Source organism: Salmo trutta, chromosome 4 (genome assembly GCF_901001165.1).
Source record: "Salmo trutta chromosome 4, fSalTru1.1, whole genome shotgun sequence".
NCBI lineage: Eukaryota > Metazoa > Chordata > Actinopteri > Salmoniformes > Salmonidae > Salmo > Salmo trutta.
The window spans coordinates 8,591,975-8,619,742 of NC_042960.1; the positions used below are offsets into that span (position 1 = coordinate 8,591,975).

At 43.9% G+C, this 27,768-nt stretch overlaps 1 protein-coding gene across 1 annotated transcript in view; it reads left to right on the top strand.

Moving 5' to 3' along the window:
- Positions 1-345: 345 nt before the first annotated feature.
- The window catches only part of LOC115191586 (serine/threonine-protein kinase DCLK2), a 59,526-nt gene continuing 32,103 nt past the window's right edge, over positions 346-27,768 (top strand). The window contains exons 1-2 of the mRNA XM_029749374.1: positions 346-1,424; positions 10,839-11,194. Of these exons, the coding sequence (XP_029605234.1) occupies positions 1,022-1,424; positions 10,839-11,194 (759 nt within the window). The 5' untranslated portion in view covers positions 346-1,021. The remainder of the gene's footprint in view (positions 1,425-10,838; positions 11,195-27,768) is intronic.

Consider the following 27,768-nt stretch of genomic DNA (forward strand, 5'->3'; position numbering starts at 1 on the left):
TCCTAATAAAATACTATGCTAAAAAATACTTAATCAGGGTGTCTCACTCTCACTGCTTCTTAACTTTCAATCCCACAAGAGTGGCTGGATTTGGCCATTAGCACCTATTTGTGGTTATAATTTTTCCTTTAGCTTTTCGAGGGAATGGTATTGCCTAGTAAATACCTAAATGGCACATCAGAAATAATGACATAACAAATACATTCAAATTTGGGGGCCAAATTGCATCTTTCAGAAAATACACCACTTGCTGAACAATTGAACCTCGACTACCGTTAGGACCCTGAGGGGAAGCAGCATTCCCACCCTCGTTGAATTGGATGACAGGACTGGGATGGCCTCTCGTGACACAGTGTTAGTGTTGAACGGTTCGTCCGTTAGAGAAAGGATGTGAGAAGAGGAGGATGCTTGCGGTTTCTGTAGCAAGCATGCGGCTTTGTTAGATTCTGTGGATTTTGGACACCGGCTTTACATGCAATGTAATTGTGCTAAATGGAATTCGTTTTTCCATTTTGTGTTTTCTACCGGATACATTCTTATAGCTTGGAATCGAGTGTTTTCCTGTGCGGCTCCGTTCATTGGTAAACTAGCGGTTGCATCAGTCGACTGTCAATCAAGTCTGGGCTCTCTGCACCTGGTATTAATTTAAATTTGCCGGTGAATTTTTGTGGACATTGAGTTTTGGAGCAATCCTTTTCGTTTAGCCTTTGGTATTTCAATAACCGAGAGTTTATTGTGCAGCCTTATTGACAAGGTAAGATTGTAACCGTAACTCAGGCTACTGTACCCCTAGTTATATTAACATCGGACTGTATCCCCGGAAAATTACAACATTGTATCTTGACGGCGCAAGGAGGAACTAGCCTACAAGTACACTGTACTCTCGATTACTGTATCAGTGATTGCCAAAGCGTTGTTTGACAGCTGTCTTTGGTAACGCGTTGGACAATAGGGCTTGCCTGGAGGAGCCATCTGCTATTGTTTTCTCCTGTGGATAGATCAAAACATTAACAGATCGAACATGTCGCTCAGCAGAAGTATTGAATGGGAACACTTTGAGGAACGGGACAAAACGCACCGTTCATCACGGGCTAACGGCTCGGGATCCCAGTCAGGCTCCAGAGGCAACGGTCTCGTGCCCAGCCCGGCGCACAGCGCGCACTGTAGCTTTTACCGAACACGCACGCTCCAGTCGCTCACCTCCGAGAAGAAAGCCAAAAAAGTGCGGTTCTACCGAAATGGGGACAAATACTTCAAGGGTTTGGTGTATGCCGTGTCCAACGACCGTTTTAGGTCCTTAGACGCCCTGCTTATGGAGCTTACCCGGTCTCTCTCGGACAACGTCAACCTGCCTCAAGGTGTGCGGAGCATCTACACGGTGGACGGCAGCAAGAAGATCAGCAGCCTGGACGAGTTAGTGGAGGGTAAGGACAAGCAGTCACCCCGGCCCCCTACTCACACACAGCCCAGTCCTACAAATGACATAATAAATCATGTAGAGATCAATACTCGCGCATATTGATGAATGAGCTGATTGATCCAAAGTACTCATTATTAGATTTCACCAGACAGACTCGTATCTCTCATCATACAGTCTTATAAACCATTTCATGTCCTGCTTGTCATCAGAGTTCCACCAGCTGTTTTACATTGACTCCTTGTTCATACATATGCAGGTGTATTCTGCTATCAGCTTTCCCCTTGTGAGGAAGACTAGCTAATACTGCATTATAGGCTTATTATACTACGTTATAGCCTATTATACTACATACTAGCTGCATTATACTACATTATAGCCTATTGTATTACATTATATGATATAGTAGTATAATAAGGCTATAATGAAGCTATGATATTATATGATATAGTAGTATAATAAGGCTATAATGTAGTATAATAAGTCTATAATGCTGTACAATGAGGCTATCATGTGGTATAATGAGGCTATTATGCAATATAATGAAGCAATTATTAATAGCCTCATTATACTACATTATAGCCTCATTATACTACATTATAGCCTCATTGGGCAGCAGGTAGCCTAGCTGTTAGAGAGGCCAGCCAGCAACCAGAGGGTTGCCGGTTCAGATCCTGGGTCTGATGGGAAAAATCTGTTAGGAAGTGAGCTGGCAACTGGAGGGTTGCTGATATCAAATCCTAGATGCAATTGCCTGCCGTGGTGCCCTTGAGCAAGGCACTTAACCCCCTCAACAACAACTCCCTGGGTGCGGAGGGGCTACCACCTGGGCATCTCTCCAAAACCTGTATGTGTGGGTTAAAAGCGGAAGTCAAATTTCGGCTGGACCTTGTGTGCAATTGGCCAATAAAGTGATTTTAATTATACTACATTATAGCCTCCTTAGTAGGATTCAGGCCTATAGAGCATATGCCATGTAGAGATTGTCCTCTCTTAGGCATTTTACAGTAAAGACATATGTAAATACAGTAAACAGGTTTACTACTGTAATGCAATTGTAACCCATGTAGTGAGTCATGGACATGCCTCTCAAACTCTAGGATAGGATAGATGATGTCGCGTGTGGCTCGGTAGAGCATGGAGCAAGCACCAGGGTTGTGCGTTAGATTCCCATGGGGCACCAGTATGGAAAATGTATGCACCCATTACTGTAAGTCGCTCTGGATAAGAGTGTCTGCTAAATGACTAAAATGTAAATTACATTTGGTTGAGAATCTTGAGGTCATTAGTCTCAGCAGGACTTCCTTTTTGGTTAAGCAGTTGTGACACACACATGACCCAGTAGTAGTGTGCAGCCATCATTGTGTGTGTGTGTGTGTGTGTGTGTGTGTGTGTGTGTGTGTGTGTGTGTGTGTGAGAGCAACATGGATGACAGACCCGCTGTAGTAGTAGGCAGCACAGTTTTCATGAATGTACATCGCTCCTCCATTGATCTTAGAGCAGTGTGTGTGCTCTGGCCAGTGTTCTGTGCTTCATTGGCTGTTAGAAAAGTCCTTAGAGTGATTTTTCACCCTCTGGGCATAAAACATAGAAGTGTCCCCCTCTGCACCCCCTTCACACCTCTGCCGATGATCTGTTCACTTCGAACATAATGAGGGAGGAGAATGGAAAAGGTCAACATTGACGTGTAGAGGAAGCTGTTATTATAACTGTACTAATAGTCCAAATAAGATATGTACAACTACCTTCAATGAACTGAACATGGTCAGGTCCTACCATTGTTATATTACAACATGACTTATTAGCTCAGTCATTTCACAGGAATGCTTAATAAACAATCATGTATACTGTCCCGACTAGACCCTACACAACTAAAGGCAAATTAATTCAGTAAGTTTGAAGTGTGTGAGTATTATTCCAGAAAAGTATGCAAAGGTTGAGAAATTTCAACATGACCTTCTTTACTTTACAGTAGATCTCTCTCCCTACTCGGTAGATTTGCTACATATAGACCTACACAGCAATGGGGGCTGGTGGGAGGAGCTATAGGAGGACAGGCTCATTTTAATGGCTGGACTGGAATCAAAGGAACGATATCAAACGTATGGAAACCACATGTTTGACTCCGTGCCATTGATTCCATTCCAGCCATTCCAATGAACCCGTCCTCCTATAGCTCCTTCCACCAGCCTCCACTGCTCCACAGTGGTTCTGTCTGTGCGTGAGCCACTCTCTCCTCTCTGTGTCGCAGGCTGCAGCAGTGACAGTGGCCGGTGTCTGGGTAATACGTTAATCTTCGTGTTGAGTTCTGCTGTCTGACCTGTGACCTCGCTACGATCCTGTCTTAGCGTGAAAGGTTACGGTTATCGCACCATGGTAGCGCTGTCATATTCAAATCAATCCACAGCAAAGAGAGATGAGTGTGGGACTTGTCTTTTCATTTGTATACTGTAGCTTATCTCCTGACTCCCGTTTGTCAGCACCTCCAGCTATAGGCTGTGATTTGTCTTTACTTCACCGTTGTCCTTTTCGCCTGATCCCCTCTCTCCTCTCTCATCCCCCTGTTTATTCTCAGCTGACATCCTTCCTTCCTCCTTCCAAATATAAGCCGCTGCACTCGTTCCTCCGCCCATGTCCCCAGAGAGGAGGGGGTGGTAGATTTAGGTCGGCGCCCAATCCCGTACATTGCATCACTTCTGGTTGGGCTGGCAGGAAGGAAAATGGGTGATGCCGTGGGACAGTGAGTGTGGTAGAAGATGGACTGGCACCAACACATAGCCAGACCTACTACTTCCGCCTCACCTCTGGATGTAATGCCTGTTTACTGCCAAGTAACCGGTCAGAGAGGAAGCTGGAATCCTCCAGGCAGGCATCACACTTTCTCTGCTCTGATTTGAAAGAAAAGTGGGCCAACTCACTTTCTATGGCTGTAAAAAGTTGTTGTTATTCTCATCTTGAGGGTATTTGGGTTTATACTGCAGTAGATATAGTGGCCTGTGAGGTCATACTGTAGGTACTGTGGCTAATGAAGAGTTCTGTCTAGGTTTTACCTTTTCAATTACTCTACCAAAGGCTTATTATAGGAGTAGAGTTTGAGCTCTTAAGCCAATCCTATTGGACATTTGATATGGTGCCAAGTTTATTTTGGAACCTCTAACCATGCCATTCTTTCTACTGTAAAACAATGACTGGACTCCAAAGTCGTTCCATGAACAGTACACGGGTTGGGTTCCACTCAAGAAGTCCCCTCTTTACTGTAGAGACGCCATTGGTCGGGATGATAAGTCCTAATTATCGTAGCCTCCTCAGTAACTTGTTTTGTCAGTGGGTTACGGCTGTACCCTCAGTGGCTGTCCCCTTGTCCTCCAGCTGTGATGTGGAGAAATAGGGCACGGCTGTTGTCAGGGGTCAGGTCACAGAGACAGGAGGAATGCAGTCAATCCGTCAGAGGAGCGTCTTGGCCTGGCTGTGAACGAGGCCTTTTGACTGGAGATGCTGGAGGCCGAACACCAGAGTCTTGTCTTTGTGTACTCAGCCATCAAATGGATTTGTGTGTGTGTGTGTGTGTGTGTGTGTGTGTGTGTGTGTGTGTGTGTGTGTGTGCGCTCCTAGCCCCATTGATTGAGGACTACTGGCCCAGCCTGGCCTGTAGTCAAGCCCCATTCATTCATATGTGATCCCTGGACGATGGCTGGATGGATGGGATTACCCTATGACATCCACCACACAGTCTCTGCTGTAGTGTGCTTATTGAAATGACAGTGAGACATTGGATTAGATCCAAACCAAGCCAAACCTCGATAGTGGTCTTATGCTACACTGATTGTGTGCCATTTGAGGAGGACTTTCAATCAAATGTAATTATAAAGCCCTTTTTACATCAGCCGATGTCACAAACCCAGCCTAACACCCCAAACCACAAGTAATGCAGATGTAGAAGCACGGTGGCTAGGAAAAACTCCCTAGAAAGGCAGGAACCTAGGAAGAAGCCTAGAGAGGAACCAGGCTCTGAGGGGTGAACAGTCCTCTTCTGGCTGTGCCGGGTGGAGATTATAACAGTACATGGCCAAGATGTTCAAACGTTCATAGATGACCAGCAGGGTCAAATAATAATATTCACAGTGGTTGTAGAGGGTGCAACAGGTCAGCACCTCAGGAGTAAATGTCAGTTAACTTTTCACAGCCGATCATTCAGAGTGAGAGGGATAACTTAAATTCACACTGGATAAGACAGGATAAATACTCCAGATATAACAGACTGACCCTAGCCCCCCTGTCACAAACTATTGCAGCATAAATACTGGAGGCTGAGACAGGAGAGGTCGGCAGACACTGTGGCCCCGTCTGACGATACCCCCCCCGACAGGGCCAACCAGGCAGGATAACCCCACACACTTTGCCAAAGCACAGCCCTCACACCACTAGAGGGATATCTTCACTAGAGGGATATCTTCACTAGAGGGATATCTTCACTAGAGGGATATCTTCACTAGAGGGATATCTTCACTAGAGGGATATCTTCAACCCACTGGTGAATTATGATGCACCTGACCCCGTGTCGATCCTTTGATAAGATCCAATGTATTAGAGGTCGACCGATTAATCGGAATGGCCGATTAATTGGGGCCGATTTCGAGTTTTCATAACAATCGGTAATCGGTATTTTTGGCCACCGATTTGCCTAATTTTTAATTTATTTTTTATATATATATATTTTTTATATATATATTTTTTTTCAATTTTTTTATTTTACATTTTTTTAAAAACTTTTAATTTTGTTATAATATTTTTTAACTAGGCAAGTCAGTTAAGAACACATTCTTATTTTCAATGACGGCCTAGGAACGGTGGGTTAACTGCCTTGTTCAGGGGCAGAACAACAGATTTTTACCTTGTCAGCTTGGGGATTCAATCTTGCAACCTTACGGTTAACTAGTCCAACGCTCTAACCACCTGCTTTACATTGCACTCCACGAGGAGCCTGCCTGTTACGCGAATGCAGTAAGAAGCCAAGGTAAGTTGCTAGCTAGCATTAAACTTACCTTATAAAAAAACAATCAATCAATCAATCATAATCACTAGTTAACTACACATGGTTGATGATATTACTAGTTTATCTAGCCTGTCCTGCGTTGCATTTTTATTTATTTATTTTATTTAACCTTTATTTAACCAGGAAGGGCTCATTGAGATTTAAAATCTCTTTTTCAAGAGCGTCCTGGCCAAGATAGGCAGCACCAAGTCATTACAAAAATTACAAACAAACAACATGAAAACTACAAGTAATATAGTAAAAACCATACAATTCACAAGAGTATAACAAAATCAAAAACAGCAAATTAAAAACATTGACAGGTCAGGGAATCAGTCTCAAGATCATTCATCAGTGATTTAAAAATACCAATCGGGACAAGTTCTTCCAGTTTAAAAGTATTTTGTAAGGCGTTCCAAGACGATGGCGCAGAGTACATAAAAGCCCTTTTACCAAATTCAGTTTGGACATTTGGAACAGTTAGCAGGATAAAGTCCAGCGAATGAAGAGAGTACCGACCACATTTCTGAACAATAAAAATGCCCAAATAAAAAGGTAGTAAACCCAAAATGGCTTTGTAAATAAAAGTATACCAGTGACTGAGCATACGAGTGACTAGAGAAGGCCAGCCAACCCTGGTATACAAAGTGCAGTGGTGCGTAAGGGTTTTGCAGTTTAAAATAAATCGCATATAATCAATGCGGTGCACATTCGCGAAAAAGGACTGTCATTGCTCCAACGTGTACCTAACCATAAACATCAATGTCTTTCTTAAAATCAATACACAAGTATATATTTTTAAACCTGCATATTTAGTTAATATTGCCTGCTAACATGAATTTCTTTTAACTAGGGAAAATGTGTCACCTCTGCAACAGATTCAGGGTATATGCAGTAGTTTGGGCCGCCTGGCTCGTTGCGAACTGTGTGAATACTATTTCTTCCTAACAAAGACAGCCAACTTCGCCAAACGGGGGATGATTTAACAAAAGCGCATTTGCGAAAAAAGCACAATCGTTGCACGACTGTACCTAACCATAAACATCAATGCCTTTCTTAAAATATTTTTAAACCTGCACATTTAGCTAAAAGAAATCCAGGTTAGCAGGCAATATTAACCAGGTGAAATTGTGTCAGTTCTCTTGCATTCATTGCACGCAGAGTCAGGGTATATGCAACAGTTTGGGCCGCCTGGCTTGTTGCGAACTAATTTGCCTGAATTTTACGTAATTATGACATAACATAGAAGGTTGTGCAATGTAACAGGAATATTTAGACTTAGGGATGCCAACCGTTAGATAAAATACGGAATGGTTCCGTATTTCACTGAAAAAATAAACGTTTTGTTTTCGAGATGATAGTTTCCGGATTTGACCATATTAATGACCTAAGGCTCGTATTTCTGTGTGTTTATTATATGATAATTAAGTCTATGATTTGATATTTGATAGAGCAGTCTGACTGAGTGGTGGTAGGCACCAGCAGACTCGTAAGCATTCATTCAAACAGCACTTTCGTGTGTTTTGCCAGAAGCCCTTCGCAATTCTTCAACCATTGCGCTGTTTATGACTTCAAGCCTATCAACTCCCAAGATTATGCTGGTGTAACCAATGTGAAATCGCTAGCTAGTTACCCGGGTGCGCGCTAATAGCGTTTCAAACGTCACTCGCTCTGAGACTTGGAGTAGTTGTACCCCTTGCTCTGCATGGGTAACGCTGCTTCGAGGGTGGCTGTTGTTGATGTGTTCCTGGTTTGAGCCCAGGTAGGAGCGAGGAGAGGGACGGAAGCTATACTGTTACACTGGCAATACTAAAGTGCCTATAAGAACATCCAATAGTCAAAGGTATATGAAATACAAATCGTATAGAGAGAAATAGTCCTATAATAACTACAACCTAAAACTTCTTACCTGGGAATATTGAAGACTCATGTTAAAAGGAACCACCAGCTTTCATATGTTCTCATGTTCTGAGCAAGGAACTTAAACGTTAGCTTTTTTACATGGCACATATTGCACTTTTACTTTCTTCTCCAACACTTTGTTTTTGCATTATTTAAACCAAATTGAACATGTTTAATTATTTATTTGAGGCTAAATTGATATATATTAAGGTAAAATAAGTGTTCATTCAGTATTGTTGTAATTGTCATTATTACAAATAGAAATAAAAAAATCGGCAGAGTAATCGGCATCGGCCTTCCAATAATCGGTACCGGTGTTGAAAAATCATAATCGGTCGACCTCTACAATGTATGTAATAAGCTGATTGATTCAACATCAGACTTCACTCATGGGAAAACATTGCTTGTTTAGATGACACCATCGTGTTAGGGACTACATCAGACAAACACATTCTCAATCCATGACCTCTCACTTACCCCACAGAGTGATGGTGCCTGTGTGTATTTGCTCAGTGATGGATCAGTGCACACACTGATGGATCTGCCCCCTCTCCTCCATAGTGACCAGCTGATGTTTGGTTAGGGAGCTGTTTAAGGGGCTGTGATCTCAGCTGTGGTCCACATGAGTCCCCGCTGTAGGGCCACTGAAGGGTATCACCCACCCAGGGTCCGCTAACCTCTCTGGTGATGCCGCACCTGAGACCCCCCTCTCATCCCCAGGGGTGTTAGGGACTGTCACCCCTGAGCCCCCTTCAGAAGGCCACTTCTGTTTCTCCAGGCGTTCTGATCTGAATTGATGATGGCTCCGGGTCTCATTTGGTGTCACCATTTTCATCTGTTCTGGTCCCCAGCTGTGGCCTAGTGTTGTTAATTAGCCTTTGGTTAATTGGTAGATGAATAAATCCAGGTGTCGTGGGACTCGCCGTCTCGCAAGTCTCCTTCCTTCTGTCCTCTTCCTCCTCCTTTCCATCCCTTTTTCTTTGTCTTAAAGCAAATGAGAGGAACCATGAGAATACTGAAATGTCCAACATGAAAAGGTAGAGTTGTAGTTGAGAAGACAGATTGATATGAACCTCAGGTCGATGGTCCTGGTTTAGGTTGATCTCAGCGTGGTGTTGGTGGTCTTATGACCAAAGGATCTTCATCTTTTTCAGTCGTGGGTAATGCTGGGTATTGAGCTATTCTGGAGGGTTAGACATCGTCTTCACACCACTCTCGCAAATGACTCCTTTCCCTGACGGATGACACCTTTATTTATGCAAGCTGTTCTTCTGTCTCCACTGTCGTTAGGTGACTCATTCACTGTTGTCTTCCTGTTCCTGGATGACTGACTGCTGAGAATAGGATGTTTTGGTTATCAAATAATAAGAGCAAGGTTGACTGCATTAGGAAAAAAACTCAAATGTACCTTAGCTTCTGTAAGCTTTCTATACGATTCTAGATGGATAGATTCTGTTCATTCATTGTTCGTTCCCCTTCAGGTCCTTCAGATTCCCCTCTCTCCCTCTTGTACACACAATAGCAATGTTCTCTCGCCTTTCTTAGTTCATTTAGTATGATTTAGCATCACCTCTCTTTGAACATCTCTATCTCTTACATATAACGTTTTCTCACCTTTCGTAGTTCAGTCATGTTGTCATTGATCGGTGCCTTGAGCTTAAACTGGTAAAAGGCCAGATACGCAAGTATAGCGCTATGTCGTGACAGAGCAAGGACATCAAAGGCAGCAATATGGGTTCACTTAGTTGCATGCGTAGCATATTACATGCTGCTACAGTGTGCCATTCTGTGGTTTTATTAGTGTTGTGACAAACAGTAAAATACATGATGAAAAGACTAGAGGTTAGCCATGCCCAGAATGTGAAAATAAAAATCCTGCATGTGTTGTCCTCCAACAAACCGCCTTCAAACACAATCACCCAGTCTCACATCCTCCTCTTTCCCTTATTGTGGTTCCATTTATCAGCCTTTCGAGTCGTCAAATTCATCTGGTCTTGGCTTGAGGGGAAATGCTCACACAAACACATTTGCTAACTGCTCCAATGGAATGCGGGCAAGGAAAAGGAAAATACTTAGCTTTGGAGAGCGTCCAATGCGGCAGGCCGAGAGAGCTCACAGAGAAGGCTGAGTTACGCTGACTGGCTGGCCTCCGTCTCAATGTGGCTTTTGTTTCCACTGGGGATCCTTAACTCCTTGTCATCCACAGTCAAGCCGACTAGAGTTACTTTCCTCATGTGGCTAATTAACACTCCTTTATTCATTTAGAATTAATGGTTATCCATTGACAGTTGTAAAGCAGCATTCAGAGCTGGAAAATGCGATGGAGTTGATTACTGTAGCTTCAATAACTAAATTGCCCTACATTTGATAAGCAGTTGATGGTTTTGATATCAGTTTTTATAAACTGTTGATTCAACGGTTTTTATGAAATATGTTTTTTTAAAGACGCTTAAATTCTAACTAGCTCTCCCCTCTTCCTCCCTTTAGGTGAGAGCTACGTGTGTGCCTCCAACGAGCCCTACCGCCGAGTGGACTACACCAAGAACGTTAACCCTAACTGGTCAGTGGGCATCAAGGCCGGCCAGTCCCGCTCCCTGTCCTCCCTCAGCACCCTGGTAAAGGGCGAGCTGCAGCGTAGCGAGGCCAGCCTCGGCACCAGAGACTTCATCAAGCCAAAGCTGGTGACGGTCATCCGCAGCGGGGTCAAGCCCAGGAAGGCTGTGAGGATCCTGCTGAATAAGAAGACGGCCCACTCCTTCGAACAGGTGCTGACCGACATCACGGACGCCATCAAGTTGGACTCCGGGGCGGTCAAACGGCTCTACACACTGGAGGGAAAACAGGTAAGATGGTAGTAATTCTGTAAATGCAACAACATGGTTACTTCCTATAGCACAAGGGTCTCAACTCCAATCCTGAGGTAGATGGTTATTTAGCCATTTTTCATATGATGTTTTGGAATGGCCAGACCTAATCCCAATTGAGATGTTGTGGCAGGACTTGAAACGAGCAGCCCAGGATTAACCAGTGTGTTAGTTATCAAGAACTTTTGCTTTGCATTTCCCCCCAGCTTAGTTTAGATTTGGTGTAAATGTCGCTGAGTTAAAGCAGTTCTGCATGGAAGAGTGGGCCAAAATACCTCCACACGACATGAGACTGATCAACAACTATAGGAAACATTTGGTTGGAGTCATTGCAGCTAAAGGTGGCACAACCGGTTATTAGGGGGAAATTACTTTTTCACACAGGGGCATTGGGTGTTGCATAACTTTTGTTTATGAAATAAATGAAATAAGTATGTAATTGTTGTTTTATTTGTTCACTCAGGTTCCCTTAATCTAATTTTAGGTTTTTGTTGAAGATCTGATAATATTCAGTATCAACAATATGCAAAAGTAGAGGAAATGAGAAAGGAGGCAAATACTTTTTGACAGCATTGTATGGTCCTATTTAGTATTTCCATCTAGACATCTGCAGTGTGTCACAAATGGCACCCTGTTCCATATTTAGCACCCTACAGTTGTGGCCAAAAGTTTTGAGAATGACACAAATATTAATTTTCACAAAGTTTGCTGCCTCAGTTTGTATGATGGCAATTTGCATATACTCCAGAATGTTATGAAGAGTGATCAGATTAATTGCAAAGTCCCTCTTTGCCATGCAAATGAACTAAATCCCCCAAAAACATTTCACTGCATTTCAGCCCTGCCACAAAAGGACCAGCTGACATCATGTCAGTGATTCTCTCGTTAACACAGGTGTGAGTGTTGACGAGGACAAGGCTGGAGATCACTCTGTCATGCTGATTGAGTTCGAATAACAGACTGGAAGCTTCAAAAGGAGAGTGGTGCTTGGAATCATTGTTCTTCCTCTGTCAACCATGGTTACCTGCAAGGAAACATGTGCCGTCATCATTGCTTTGCACAAAAAGGGCTTCACAGGCAAGGATATTGCTGCTAGTAAGATTGCACCTAAATTAATCATTTATCGGATTATCAAGAATTTCAAGGAGAGCGGTTCAATTGTTGTGAAGAAGGCTTCAGGGTGCCCAAGAAAGTCCAGCAAGCGCCAGGACCGTCTCCTAAAGTTGATTCAGCTGCGGGATTGGGGCACTACCAGTACAGAGCTTGCTCAGGAATGGCAGCAGGCAGGTGTGAGTGTATCTGCACGCACAGTGAGGCGAAGACTTTTGGAGGATGGCCTGGTGTCAAGAAGGGCAGCAAAGAAGCCACTTCTCTCCAGGAAAAACATCAGGGACAGACTGATATTCTGCAAAAGGTACAGGGATTGGACTGCTGAGGACTGGGGTAGACAAGTTGAGCGCTACCATCAGTCCTGTGTCATGCCAATAGTAAAGCATCCTGAGACCATTCATGTGTGGGGTTGCTTCTCAGCCAAGGGAGTGGGCTCACTCACAATTTTGCCTAAGAACACAGTCATGAATAAAGAATGGTACCAACACATCCTCCGAGAGCAACTTCTCCCAACCATCCAGGAACAATGCCTTTTCCAGCATGATGGAGCACCTTGCCATAAGGCAAAAGTGATAACAAGTGGCTCGGAGAACAAAACACCAATGTTTTGGGTCCATGGCCAGGAAACTCCCCAGACCTTAATCCCATTGAGAACCTGTGGTCAAACCTCAAGAGGCGGGTTAACAAACAAAAACCCACAAATTCTGACAAACTCTAAGCATTGATTATGCAAGAATGGGCTGCCATCAGTCAGGATGTGGCCCAGAAGTTAATTGACAGCATGCCAGGGCGGATTGCAGAGGTCTTGAAAAAGAAGGGTCAACACTGCAAATATTGACTCTTTGCATCAACTTCATGTAATTGTCAATAAAAGCCTTTGACACTTATGAAATGCTTGTAATTATACTTCAGTATTCCATAGTAACATCTGACAAAAATAGCTAAAGACACTGAAGCAGAAAACTTTGGAAATTAATATTTGTGTCATTCTCAAAACTTTTGGCCACGACTGTACTTTTGATCAGAACCTTATGGACCCTGGTCAAAAGTAGTGCACAACATAGGGAATAGGGTGCCATTTGAGACGCAAACCTAATGTGCTAGTGATGAAGAACACATGATGCATTTAATTTCCCATCATGGGCTTTAGTTTTAGATTGATATAAATGCTGCTAGCCTCATCTGAGGAAGAAGATTCCATCATAATGGATTAAGGGGGAGTGGATTTAGAACATTTCCTAGAAGTCAGGTTCCACAGTTGTTAAAGATAAGTGTATTTTCTGATAAATCTGGATTGAAATGCAGTCTGTTGTTTTGTTTTTTTACAGAGCTTTAACGGTTTGACCTCTTATTTCACAAGCAATGGTTATGACACTGTGCTGAGAGGTGTTAGGCAAGTGGTTCTTTGATAACGGCAGGATCATGATGCCTGTCAAGGGGGTCAGTTTTTGTAAAGGACCGTTCGATTAGAAGTATAGAAGACATTGAGACATCTAATGCTGCAGTGAAGGTTTCAGTGCTAGACAAGGCTAAAGAAAAGAGAAGCAGTATCCCCCAAAATCCCATTCCTTCTATCTGAACTCTGAATATTGTCCTGGCAGAGAACACAGTTGACCCTTCTTTCCTGACAGATTCCCGGAGCCTGCGGGAATCTTCACGGACGGGCCAGAGAAGTGACTCATGAAAATAATGATCCTTATCCTCTCAGACAGTCAGGCCGGCCAGCCCAATATACTGAAGCCTCTACTCAGAGGAGGCTCTGTATCAGGAGGAGAGGCATGGTCTGGATGATTTCTCTCTCTCTCCCTCTCTCTCTCTCTCTCTCTCTCTCTCTCTGGCAGAGAAGACAGTTAATGTGTACAGTAGACACTTGCAGTATCTGCACCTGTTTGCTTTTGTTTTGTGGCAATGAACCAGTCTTGCTGCACAAACTGAAATACACAGCAGTGTTAGACCAGAAATGGCTGACCAAGCTTGATTTTCAGCCCAGAGAGAGCATGTTTTAGGTACACGATCAGTGATTCACCCCTTCAGTCCAACTCTGTCCGCTTATTACTCGGCCATCCACAGACAGTAAGGGATGGAACGACAGAGACAGAACGACAGAGGGACAGAACAAGCGATGACTGAAAAGATCAGCCATCACCTCTGAATCGATGGTCTCGCTTACTCCCTCTGGTACTCAACATCGCTGCTCTTTCAAAAAGCATAGGCTACAGCATGATGGATCCTTGGGAATGCCCCATTTAGATATCCACCCCGTTACTAATTCAGTCCCATGTCTGTGACAGACAGTGGCGGTTCTAGACCATTTCAACTGGGGGGGCCAAGCTGGGGCCAGTTGTACTGTTGAGGGGCCAGTTACATTAGACGTTATTGTTGTCGTATCGTTTTCTTCACTGCATTGCAGGCATTAGCAGGCAAAAGACCATGTTCATAATCATCATCATTGCCACTGTCTAATAATGGATGTAAAAAAAGAATGATAGCAAAAATGTGTTATGTAAAAATTATTTCATACTCCACATTTAGGGGGGCCACAATTGTTGTCACAGGGGCACTGCCCCCCCCCCCCCCCCAGAACCGCTAGTGGTGACAGAAAGACTACTGACTCTGACTGTCTTTATCCCTTCATGGATCGCTGAAACAGATTTGACTGTGCTGTGGGCTGAGACTTCATCATAAATGATGATGCAACACAGCTGCAAGTTGACTGGGACGTTTTCTCCATTCATCCGTCAACATTCAGTGTTGTCGGCACTAGACAGAGAGAGGGGAGGAATCCTGGTTTGTGTAGAGATGAAGCAGAGAGTCGGGGTGTGAGAGAAAGAGGGAGTGCCTTTCCTACTCTGTCCTTGGGGACCGCTTCAAGCAGGCGACTCGCCAGGGCTGTTTGGAATGCAATGTGGCGGGCGGTTTGACTGCGACACGCACCGATGATGGCACAGGGGATTTGCCTGAAGAAGCTGGTGGTAAATCCAAACGAGCGCTGCAGGGCTGTCTGGAATGCAGGCTGACTCTCTCTGGGATTTCACAGGGAAACCTCCTCTTTCCAATCCCCCTGTTTTTTTTGTATATTCTAACGCTATGCAAAAAAATTGTCCATGAGCTGCCAGGCATATGCAAATGACACGATTATGCTAATGCATGAATGTTGGCTCCAACAATACTGTTGTTCTCGCTCACAGAGAATGTTAAGTGTGTTTTTGTTTGTAGCTTTCAGTTAGATTACAGTCAGTTCTATAGCATTTTCTTATTATGCCGCTTGCAATTTGTTATGGCAGCGCTCCATTTGAAACTATGGGTTACTGCATATACTTATAGACGGGTTAGCTAACAACCTCACAAACAATGCACACGCTTCAATGGGACAGAAGTCCGTGTGTTGTGATTCTGGATGGCCAGATAGCTACCAACAGTAACAAGAAGCTGACATGTGGGGAATCGTAAGCTAGTTTTATCTTGTTCTTGATACCATGTCTTGTTTTGACTGATGTCACGTCGATGCTAATATGGCTAAAATTCACTAGCTAGCAACTGTAACAATGTATTTGAGAGACAACACGTGCTCGTTGTGCAAATGTATGTTTTCAGTAAACATTGAAGACTAAATATAGTTTACATGTTATCAACAATCTAAGCCAACACCGTCTGTTTGGCCCCATAGTTGCGCATGCGTCGGTTTTGTTGCTAAACAACCAACCCGTCTATAACCATGACGACGATAGAAGAGCTGGCTACTGCACATACAGTATGGGACCCAGGCTAGCTCAAAGGACAGTACACAACCCTAACAGCAGCCAAATCAAATCAAATCAAATTTATTTATATAGCCCTTCGTACATCAGCTGAAATCTCAAAGTGCTGTACAGAAACCCAGCCTAAAACCCCAAACAGCAAGCAATGCATGTGAAAGAAGCACGGTGGCTGGGAAAAACTCCCTAGGAAAAACTCCTGAGAAAGGCCAAAAACCTAGGAAGAAACCTAGAGAGGAACCAGGCTATGAGGGGTGGCCAGTCCTCTTCTGGCTGTGCCGGGTGGATATTATAACAGAACATGGTCAAGATGTTAAAATGTTCGTAAATGACCAGCATGGTCAAATAATAATAATCATAGTAATTGTCGAGGGTGCAACAAGCACGTCCGGTGAACAGGTCAGGGTTCCGTAGCCGCAGGCAGAACAGTTGAAACTGGAGCAGCAGCATGGCCAGGTGGACTGGGGACAGCAAGGAGTCATCATGCCAGGTAGTCCTAGGGCTCAGGTCCTCCGAGAGAAAGAGAGAAAGAAAGAGAGAATTAGAGAGAGCATATTTACATTCACACAGGACACTGGATAAGACAAGAGAATACTCCAGATGTAACAGACTGACCCTAGCCCCCCGACACATAAACTACTGCAGCATAAATACTGGAGGCTGAGACAGGAGGGATCAGAAGACACTGTGGCCCCATCCGATGATACCCCCGGACAGGGCCAAACAGGCAGGATATAACCCCACCAACTTTGCCAAAGCACAGCCCCCACACCACTAGAGGGATGTCTACAACCACCAACTTACCGTCCGAAGACAAGGCCGAGTATAGCCCACAAAGATGTCTGCCACGGCACAACCCAAGGGGGGGCGCCAACCCAGACAGGAAGACCACGTCAGTGGCTCAACCTACTCAAGTGACGCACCCCTCACATGGACGGCATGGAAGAACACCAGTAAGTCAGTGACTCAGCCCCTGTAAAAGGGTTAGAGGCAGAGAATCCCAGTGGGGATTCTGTGGAGCTCTGAGCCTGTGGAGCTCTGAGGGATGGCTCATGTGCTTAAACACCATTTAAAAATACCTGGCAGCCAATGGCACTACAGCCATCTCACCAATGTGCATAGCATAGTGAATGGAGCCTACAGTAACTCCTACCATCGTTGAGGGATTGGATGCAGACTCCTCATTTAGAGTTTTAGCAGATCAATATTTCAGACATAAGATGCTGTAATTTCTTGTTGTTCATTATACATTGATGAGGCCCATATTGTTCCACTCTCTCTGAGCTGTTTTGATTAGTTTGAGTTGGTAACGCACTGAGCATGGGTTGTTAATGATAAGGTCATTCTCCGTTACTCAGACCATCTACTGTATGTTCAACTCCTGAGACGGATTGCTCTTCTTCCTGTCACATGCTTTCGTAATGATCCACTCCATTGGTTGATTTCTATCACCATATAAACAGCCCTTTCAGTCTTGATAGAGGGCTGGTTGGGGATCCTGTTGCATGTGAGGGCATATACCAGGACACCACATCCTACACGACTCCATCGAATGGGAACTCCAATACAACAGTTTTCTGTCTGAGGAGGACCGATGGGGACTGTTTAAAAGCAGATTACCCCTGGAGGTTAATGGCCCTATAGCTGAGTAACTGTGTCCTTTTGATTCAATGAGGCAGATCCTAGGAAAGGCCATCTATGTGTGTATCACAGGAGGTTGGTGGCACCTTAATTGGGGAGGACGGGCTCGTGGTAATGGCTGGTGAGGAATAGTTGGAATGGTATCAAATGCATCAAACACATGGTTTCCAGGTGTTTGATTCCATTCGCTTTGTTCCAGACATTATTATTATTAGCCGTCTCCCCTCAGCAGCCTCCGCTGGTGTGTATCTAATCAGAGCTGGGCGCAAAACAGGATGTACACTCATGATGCTGTGTCATTCAAAACATGCATTCAAAATGGAGGTCAATGTAGGGGCATTATGGCTGTAAATATCTTGTTTAAAGGACATCCATCCCAGCATGATCCCATACTTGTCCGTATAACCTTGTGTTTACAAATACTTACCATAAGTGTACTTACCATAAGTGAGTCATATAAATACTCAGACATCGACATTTGACTGATTGCACATTATGTTATATGAAGTATCATACTTGCAATGCTCGGCTGAGAATTTCCCCCCAACAGTTGTTGTCTCTGACCAGGCGGAGATCAAGAGTTTAGCTAAATCAGTCCCTGCCACCTGCTCATGAAACCACCAGGCACCAGCTCCTCTCTGGCATGGGATGAGGGTATGGGATAAGGGAACAGACAGGAAACCGGCCCCATTGGAACAGACAGGAAACCGGCCAATGGCCTTTTCTCTCTCAGACCATACTGTGGCCTGCTGTCTACTGTAACTGTAGTCTTGTCAAATCCTCTACATGTAATACAATATACAATATCTCTGTACTGGTATGTACTGTATTCAGCTTCTCTGGTAGTGTTCTCTGGTAGTGTTCTCTGGTAGTGTTCTCTGGTAGTGTTCTCTGGTAGTGTTCTCTGGTAGTGTTCTCTGGGGTTTTACTGGGATTTATGTAGTACACATGAGTGGATTTTTTTATCTACTGTGTTTTATGACCATAATAGTAACTCTGTTTGGCTTCTAAAGGCTATCAAAATTAGATTAGTGTCAATTTAGAGATTTAACTGCTAAATTGTAATCATTTTGCCACTATGGCCTATTTATTGCCTTACCTCCCTTATCTTACCTCATTTGCACACACTGTATATAGACTTTTTTCTATTGTGTTATTGACTGTATGTTTGTTTATTCCATGTGTAACTCTGTGTTGTTGTTTGTGTCGCACTGCTTTGCTTTATCTTGGCCAGGTCGCAGTTGTAAATGAGAACTTGTTCTCAACTAACCTAGCCGGTTATATAAAGGTGAAATAAATAAATAACTGCAGAAACTGCAGAAGCCTGAATCCTTACCTTTAAAGAACAGAGTTGGACTATATTGGATGCCGTCCACTTTAATGACCGCCTTTCAGTCAATGGAATTTAATTTGATTTCGATTTCTGAATGAAAATTATTCAGATAACTACAAATATTACTCTGGTTTCCTGGTCATATTTTTAAGTGCATGCCTTTGTAAATTCATCAAACTGTTGTGTCTGAGTAAATAAGCAATGCTTATACGTAGAACTTCTGATTATGTTAAATCTTTAGCAGTTAAATGGTTAACTACATAATCTATGGGCTTTTGCTTTTCCACTTCTCCTTGTCCAATCTGCCTGTCTGCCAAGTGAACTCTCTCTACGTTAGACTTGTCTGGATAATCTGACAGGACTTGCCCTCTCTCTGACAGAGCCTCTCTCCTCCAGCTAAGCTGCTTTTCACGCTCTGAGATGCTCCCCATGCTCACGTCTCTGGCCGGGCGTGTCTCCTGTGATTCCCTCTAAAGCAGACTCTGGAGGGGGTTGTCTGTGTGTGTCTGTCTGTGTGGCAGTGATGAGGTATTGTTGTTTGTCCCCCCATGGCTGTAACATGATGTCACTCACTATTACGTCTGATGTGTCCTGTGACGGTGAGAGGCATGGCCTTGAGTTGAGCCATTTCAGTGTGTCCTTTTTATCAAAGCTCTGTATTATAGTAAAGTGGATGATTTTGTTATCAGAGAGAAGGGGTTCTCTTTTCTCAAGTGTTAGTTTCCCCTCCAAATAATTAAATTCAGTATTTAATCCAAAACATTGGATTCTAAGTCTTTAACGCTATCACACTGTTTTGGCTGTGTAAGAACATCATAAATCCTTCAAATGAGAGCCTTGTACGGTTAGCGTAGCCGCTAGCGTATTAGAACCCAAAGCCCCAGAGACACGTCTCAAAAAGCCCATCAAATGCCTCACCCTTGGGCTTAGCAGCCAGCGCTAACAAGCTACCAGCGCTAACACATGAAGGACGGCCCCACGGCCCGACTACAGCCTAGCCCAGCCTGCCATCTGCTCCTCCTCCAAACAATCAAATCGTTGGTCCCAGGAAATGTCTGTGTCTGTAGGGGTCTGCCAACCAACACCCTCCCCTAGCTCCCCTACCAGGGCCCTGACCATCACTGGGTAATTAGACTTATAAATTGAGGGAGTGTGTGTGTGTGTGTGTGTAGGGGGTTAGAGTGCAGCTTGTGTGTGTGTGTGTGTACACCATTTGTAAACACAATGCACTCTCAGTCCAGCTCTCTCTCTCTCTACTTGATTGCTAAGCTGCTAGCCTGAATGAATGTTAATTGATATCCCCTGGGCTACATCAGGGCCAACAGAATCAGCTGCTGCTTTGAGAGAGAAACTTCTCTCTGTTTTACATCTCAAAGCCGTGTGGAGAAAGAAAGAACGGGAGCTCTTTGGCAGGAGGTGGGATTGAAGAAAGAAAGTGCCAGCTGTCCTGTAAACATTGTAGAGTGAAATATTTTGTTTATTCCCGCTTAACTTCACTGACATTTGGCCTTTGGAAGGAAATAGAAAATAGAGAGATGCTGTAGGAGCTACAGTATAGTGCAGTCCACTGCAGGAGCTGATTTGATAATCGATGTCCCCCCTTGTGGGATTGTAAGAAAGCATGCATGTGTACACACACACACACACACACACACACACACCTGTAGCCGTATTCATTTTACAGCTTTTTCACAGCGTATGAACAGCACATGGTTCTATTATCCCCCCCAGTCAGCAACCGTTGGTAATATTTCTGGCTATATTATGGCACCAGTGTATCATTATCACAGTGAATGGCTGCCAGTAGGACCATTATGATGGACCTGACTACATCATCAGAATTCTATGAGCACAGATGAGGATCTGGCCAAGGCCAAGGGATGAGAGCACAGGAAGGGAGGGAGAGGGGGAGGTAAAGACTCTCCCCTCCCCCAACCTAGTCAGCCTGCAGCATCACCACTCCAGACCCTCTTTTCCACCTATGTATCTACGGCCAAGGGGTCTGTAAGTTACTACATGACTCCATGTGTTATTTCATCGTTTTGATGTCTTCACTATTATTCTACAATGTAAAAATAAAGAAAAACCCAAACTTTTGACTGGTTCTATATATACACAGTTGAAGTCGGATGTTTACATACACCTTAGCCTTATACATTTAAACTCAGTTTTTCACAATTCCTGACATTTAATCCTAGTAAAAAATCCCCTGTCTTAGGTCAGTTAGGATCACCACTTTATTTTAAGACTGTGAAATGTCAGAATAATAGTAGAGAGAATGATTTATTTCAGCTTTTATTTCTTTCATCACATTCTTAATTGGGTCAGAAGCTTACATACACTCAATTAGTATTTGGTAGCATTGCCTTTAAATTGTTTAACTTGGGTCAAACGTTTTGGGTAGCCTTCCACAGGCTTCCCCTAACAAGTTGGGTGAATTTTTGCCCATTTCCTCCTGACAGAGCTGGTGTAACTGAGTCAGGTTTGTAGGCATCCTTGCTTGCACACACTTTTTCAGTTCTGCCCACAAATTGTCTATGGGATTGAGGTCGGGGCTTTGTGATGGCCACTCCATTACCTTGACTTTGTTGTCCTTAAGCCATTTTGCCACAACTTTGGAAGTATGCTTGGGGTCATTGTCCACCCATTTGCGACCAAGCTTTAACTTCCTGACTGATGTCTTGAAATGTTGCTTCAATATATCCACATAATTTTCCTCCCTCATGATCCCATCTATTTTGTGAAGTGCACCAGTCCCTCCTGCAGCAAAGAACCCCCACAACATGATGCTGCCACCCTCGTGCTTCACAGTTGGGATGGTGTTCTTCGGCTTGCAAGCCTCCCCCTTTTTCCTCCAAACATAACGATGGTCATTATGGCCAAAGTACGTTCATCTCTAGGAGACAGAACGTGTCTCCTTCCTGAGCAGTATGGTGGCTGCGTGGTCCCATGGTGTTTATACTTGCGTACTGTTGTTTGTACAGATGAACGTGGTACCTTCGGGCGTTTGGAAATTGCTCCCAAGGATGAACCAGACTTGTGGAGGTCTACAGTTTTTTTTCTGAAGTCTTGGCTGATTTCTTTTGAAAGTTTGAAGGTATGCCTTGAAATACATCCACAGGTACACCTCCAATTGACTCAAATGATGTCAATTAGCCTATCAGAAGCTTCTAAAGCCATTACATAATTTTCTGGAATTTTCCAAGCTGTTTAAAGGCACAGTCAACTTAGTGTATGTAAACTTCTGACACACTGGAATTGTGATACTGTGAATTATAAGTGAAATAATCTGTAAACAATTGTTGGAAAAATTACTTGTGTCATGTACAAAGTAGATGTCCTAACCGACTTGCCAACACTAGTTTGTTAACAAGAAATTTGTGGAGTGGTTGAAAAACAAGTTTTAATGACTCCAACCTAAGTGTATGTAAACTTCCGACATCAACTGTGTGTGTGTACACCAGAAATGTTGTTTTACAGGGTCAGCCATAGTAGTACGGCGCAAATTAGGGTTAAGTGCCTTACTCAAGGGCACATCGACATACCTCTTTCTCCTGTGGCTTAGCTTGTTACTGCTTCTCCTGTCGCCTCCCCCTCTAAGGTTGCCCACTGAGCAAAGCAACCGACAGCCAATTCAGGTCTAGCAAGATTTGAGAATCCCCCCCCCCCAGATTTAACCTTTTAACCTTAGATAAATCTATAAATGTAAATCCATTTGGTACATGTAAGGCGTGGGAATATGATGAATATCATCAATCTGGGGATGCTGTAGACAGTGATTACATATTAGATAAATACATGGAGGATTTGGAGGTAATATCCACAGAGGGTGACCTGTAGGCCCCAATCTCCCCATGTGCTGGTTTGCTCGTTTAGACCAAGCATTTTCATTCCCTTTATCCTTACAGGACGAGGAACTGGAGGAAATAAAACCTACACACTGTGTTTGTGTGCGAGAGAGCGTGTGTGTGTGTGTGTCTGTGTGTGTGTATGAGACAGCCGCATCCAGCTAGCCTACCTGGAGCTCTTATTTTTGTTTTCTCAGGGGAAATCTTCTAAGTGGTAATAGAGAGCAAATCCCAACAGCGTTTCAAAATGACGCAGGATACGATAGCGCACAAATAAAGTCTACTGTAGCAGTTAACCGGTTTTCCCCTGGGAGAAGCGGAGGTGTCATTGTTAGTGGGAATGGAATTGTCATATAGTCTGTAAAAGATGGCTGGTTTCCATTGCTCGTACGTTTCTCATTCCTTTCATTCAATTACAGTCATATCCACTATTCCACTTTGACTAAAGACAGCTGAAGGTTGCACTCCTTGACGTTGGTCTACTGTCATGCCAAACACATCAGTATTTTGTCCATTGTAAATGGTCTACTGTCAGTTGCCATAGGGGTGTGTGTTCCATTGAAGCCTCTGATTTCTGAATTTATTAGTAATCAATGTCCTTAGGCCATGGTTTCCAGTCTTTTTCCTTTGAGAAGGCTTTCCTGCTCACCCCTCTTCACCCCTCAGATGTCAATGGTAGCCTATAGTAACCTGCCTGTCTCTCCTCATCTGTGGTTACCATGGGCAAATGAATGGTGTCCAGAATATGTTCTATTAGCCATTATCACAATGCTTGAGGTTTTGGGCATCTTTGATTAGTCTTAATCAAAGATGCTTCCCGCATGCTTCCCAGCCGAAACAGTTCGGAAAAGGTGGTGCATATATTATGCCGACATTTTGTGATGTTTTTGTTCATTTTGGACTTCAGCAAGTTTTTTTAGGCTGTTCGGACACGCATGCTTTTTTTCTGGAGGCAAGCTGAAGTCGGTAGCCGACGTCTACGCACCTTCATCGGTGATTGGTCAACAGTAGGGATTTTTCAATAAAGTCTTTGAAGCATGCTGACGCCTTGACATGGACTGTGCAGATGTATATGTATGTCTTCGCAATCCACATTGTAAACTCATTCTCCAAACATCCTTTGCCTATATGTCAGTGAAAATGGTCAGAAGAAAAACAATCGAAATGCCACGGTCTTTCACGATCCAACTATTTCAGTGTGTGATGTCATCAGGATGACATTTCGTTCATTATGCTGAGCAGAACGGTACACAGGCCTGCCCTGTTAGGACTGCTGAGATGATTAGACTGAAATGGCCCGCCCGCTCAACCTTTTAACCAGGCCTAGTGAATAGGCCAGGAGCCATTATGAAGGAGACTAGATACAGGAGACATTATGAAGGGGACAAGACACAGGAGCCATTATGAAGGGGACAAGACACAGGAGACATTATGAAGGGGACTAGATACAGGAGACATTATGAAGGGGACTAGATACAGGAGACATTATGAAGGGGACTAGATACAGGAGACATTATGAAGGGGACTAGATACAGGAGACATTATGAAGGGGACTAGATACAGGAGACATTATGAAGCGGACTAGATACAGGAGACATTATGAAGGGGACTAGATACAGGAGACATTATGAAGGGGACTAGATACAGGAGACATTATGAAGGGGACTAGATACAGGAGACATTATGAAGGGGACTAGATACAGGAGCCATTATGAAGGGGACTAGATACAGGAGCCATTATGAAGGGGACTAGACACAGGAGCCATTATGAAGGGGACTAGATACAGGAGACATTATGAAGGGGACTAGATACAGGAGACATTATGAAGCGGACTAGATACAGGAGACATTATGAAGGGGACTAGATACAGGAGACATTATGAAGGGGACTAGATACAGGAGACATTATGAAGGGGACTAGATACAGGAGCCATTATGAAGGGGACTAGATACAGGAGCCATTATGAAGGGGACTAGACACAGGAGCCATTATGAAGGGGACTAGATACAGGAGACATTATGAAGGGGACTAGACACAGGAGACATTATGAAGGGGACTAGATACAGGAGACATTATGAAGGAGACTAGACACAGGAGACATTATGAAGGGGACTAGACACAGGAGACATTATGAAGGGGACTAGGAGCCAAACCGTTATTTACATTTAAGTTATTTAGCAGACGCTCTTATCCAGAGCGACTTACAAAGGGGACTAGGAGCCAAACCGTTATGAAGGGGACTAGGAGCCAAACCGTTATGAAGGGGACTAGGAGCCAAACCGTTATGAAGTGGACTAGGAGCCAAACCGTTATGAAGGGGACTAGGAGCCAAACCGTTATGAAGGGGACTAGGAGCCAAACCGTTATGAAGGGGCAGGAATGAAGGAAGTCCTGACTGACTGATAGTTAATTAGATCAATGTTGTGCATATTTCATTTTAGAGATGAATGGACATCTCTCTGGGAACATCATGTAGGATAGCTGGGCCCGGGATGCTAGTCCTACGGTTTTATGTTTACATGTATGTAGTCTGAGGATGTAGGCCTTGCTGCATAGTAAATCGTTGTGTTGCTGAAGGTGCTGCCAGCAGTAGACCATATCCAAACAGAATACAGACACAAGTCCACATAGACTTGATCATACAGAATATACAATATCAGAACAGTAAACATCAAGTACAGGTTGATTACAATGGGAATATGCAATTTACAGAGGGACTATATAGCATTTTTACAGAGGGGCTATATCTATATAAGCCGAGGGCAGGATGCTGACGTGGCTAATGTACAGAGTATATACAGTGCCTTGCAGAGGTGTACGTCCATAGTGCAAATGCGGTATAGTGCCGATTTGTATTAGAGGTCATTGATGACAAGGTGCAGTAACCGGCTCAATGCAAAGTCACTTAATCCATATGAGCTCGATGGCCGGTTGATAAGAGCCACTGTTGGCATGGCTACAGAGTCCATTTTTATCTCATTAGGATGGGTGTCCTTCATTCTTCCTCTATAGCTGAATAAATGAATGGGCTCTGGTTACAGCGTTGTTTTTTTGTGTGTGGATTTCACGTTGAATTCACTTTAGTTGACGACTCAACCAAATTCATTTGCATGATAATATACTTGGCAATGACATCCATTTCTAGTTTGTTATTATTCTAAATTGTTATTCCTCAATGTACCAGTCTAGATGGAAAGAGGCAAAAGTGTGTGTGTGTTTGCATGTGCGTGTTCAGATAAAATGGGGAAAGCTGTTTTTATGTGCACTTCGGCAGGAATGGATTAGAAAGAATGAAAAGGCTGAATCACTTTCAGCCTGTTGGTGCAAACCATCACAAAGCCCCCACGTGGCGCTGATCCGAGATCAGACAATGGGGCCCTCGCGGCGCTATGGGTCCCCACACGGAGCTGTATGCCATAGGGAGGAGGGCTGTGGTCTTCTGCATGGAGCTGCACCCTGCGTGATAAAGCATGGCATCACCTCACATGATACGCTCTTAACCATGATGACCTTATGACCTCAATACTGAGGGATGTTTTAGTGTTAAATCGGTCCACCATTTGCTTGTTGCTAAAATTCTAATAGTTTGTCTTATTTCAGTTTGCGACAAAACAAGACGGTATAGTGTAGAGAATAATTGTACCATCTAAACTGCTGTGAAATATATTTTCCATAACCAAAAATATTGTATTTCCAGCTGTTTAAAGCTGGTGTACAAAACCCAAAGTAAGTCGCAAAAATGGAATTTAGGAATTGAAGCATAGCAATATCTCACAAGGAACAGCTCTACTGTTTCTCAGACTTGCTTTCAATGAGAATGACAGATCTATAACCCATATTTCTGTGAATTAAAAAAAGTATTATTATTAAAATAAAAAAAATTCTCCCCAATTTCATGGTATCCAATTGGTAGTTAGTCTTATCTCATCGCTGCAACTCCCGTACGGACTCGGGAGAGGTGGACGTCGAGAGCCGTGTGTCCTCCGAAACACAACCCAACCAAGCCGCACTGCTTCTTGACACAATGCTCACTTAACCCAGAAGCCAGCCGCACCAATGTGAAACACCATACACCTGGTGACCATGTCAGCGTGCACTGTCCCCGGCCCGCCACAGGAGTCGCTAGTGCGCGATGGGACAAGAACATCCCTGCCAGCCAAACCCTCCCCTAACCTGGACGACGCTGGGCCAATTGTACGCCGTCCCATGGGTCTCTTGGTCGCGGCTAGCTGCAACAGAGCCTGGACTCTAACCCAGAATCTCTAGTGGCACAGCTAACACTGCGATGCAGTGCCTTAGACCATTGCGCCACTCGCGAGGCTTCATATTGCTGTAACTGGAAGATACTGTACTATTCATTACGTTATTGTGGGATGATGGCCTCGGTCTTGGAGTGGATCTTTCATACTGGAATTCATTGTCCGTTTCTACAGTTTCTAGTCGTCTGATTAATTGGTGTTGATGAGTATGACGTCTTGTCGTTTCTGATGTTTGTTCTTGCTGTTGGCGGAGATGGTATTTGACGTTAGATAGGGATTAGTTGAGAGGAACCCCCCTTCACCCCTCCCCTTGTAGCTAGAGGGTACAGACCCCCCCCCCCCCCGTTAGGCATCAGTTGTTTTGAGGGCCAAGTGTGGATTAGAGAGCAGAGCACCATTTAGGTCAACAGCCATCTAGGAATGTCAACAGCCATCTAGGAATGTGACAATAATAGTAGGTATGCACCGATATGACATTTTTGGCCGATACCGATATCCGATATTTTCCTTGGGGAAAAAACCCGATACCGATATCCTATATTTTCCTTGACGAAAAAACCTGGTACCGATATTTAGCATTTTTGTGGCCTTTTAAGCATTCTAGTA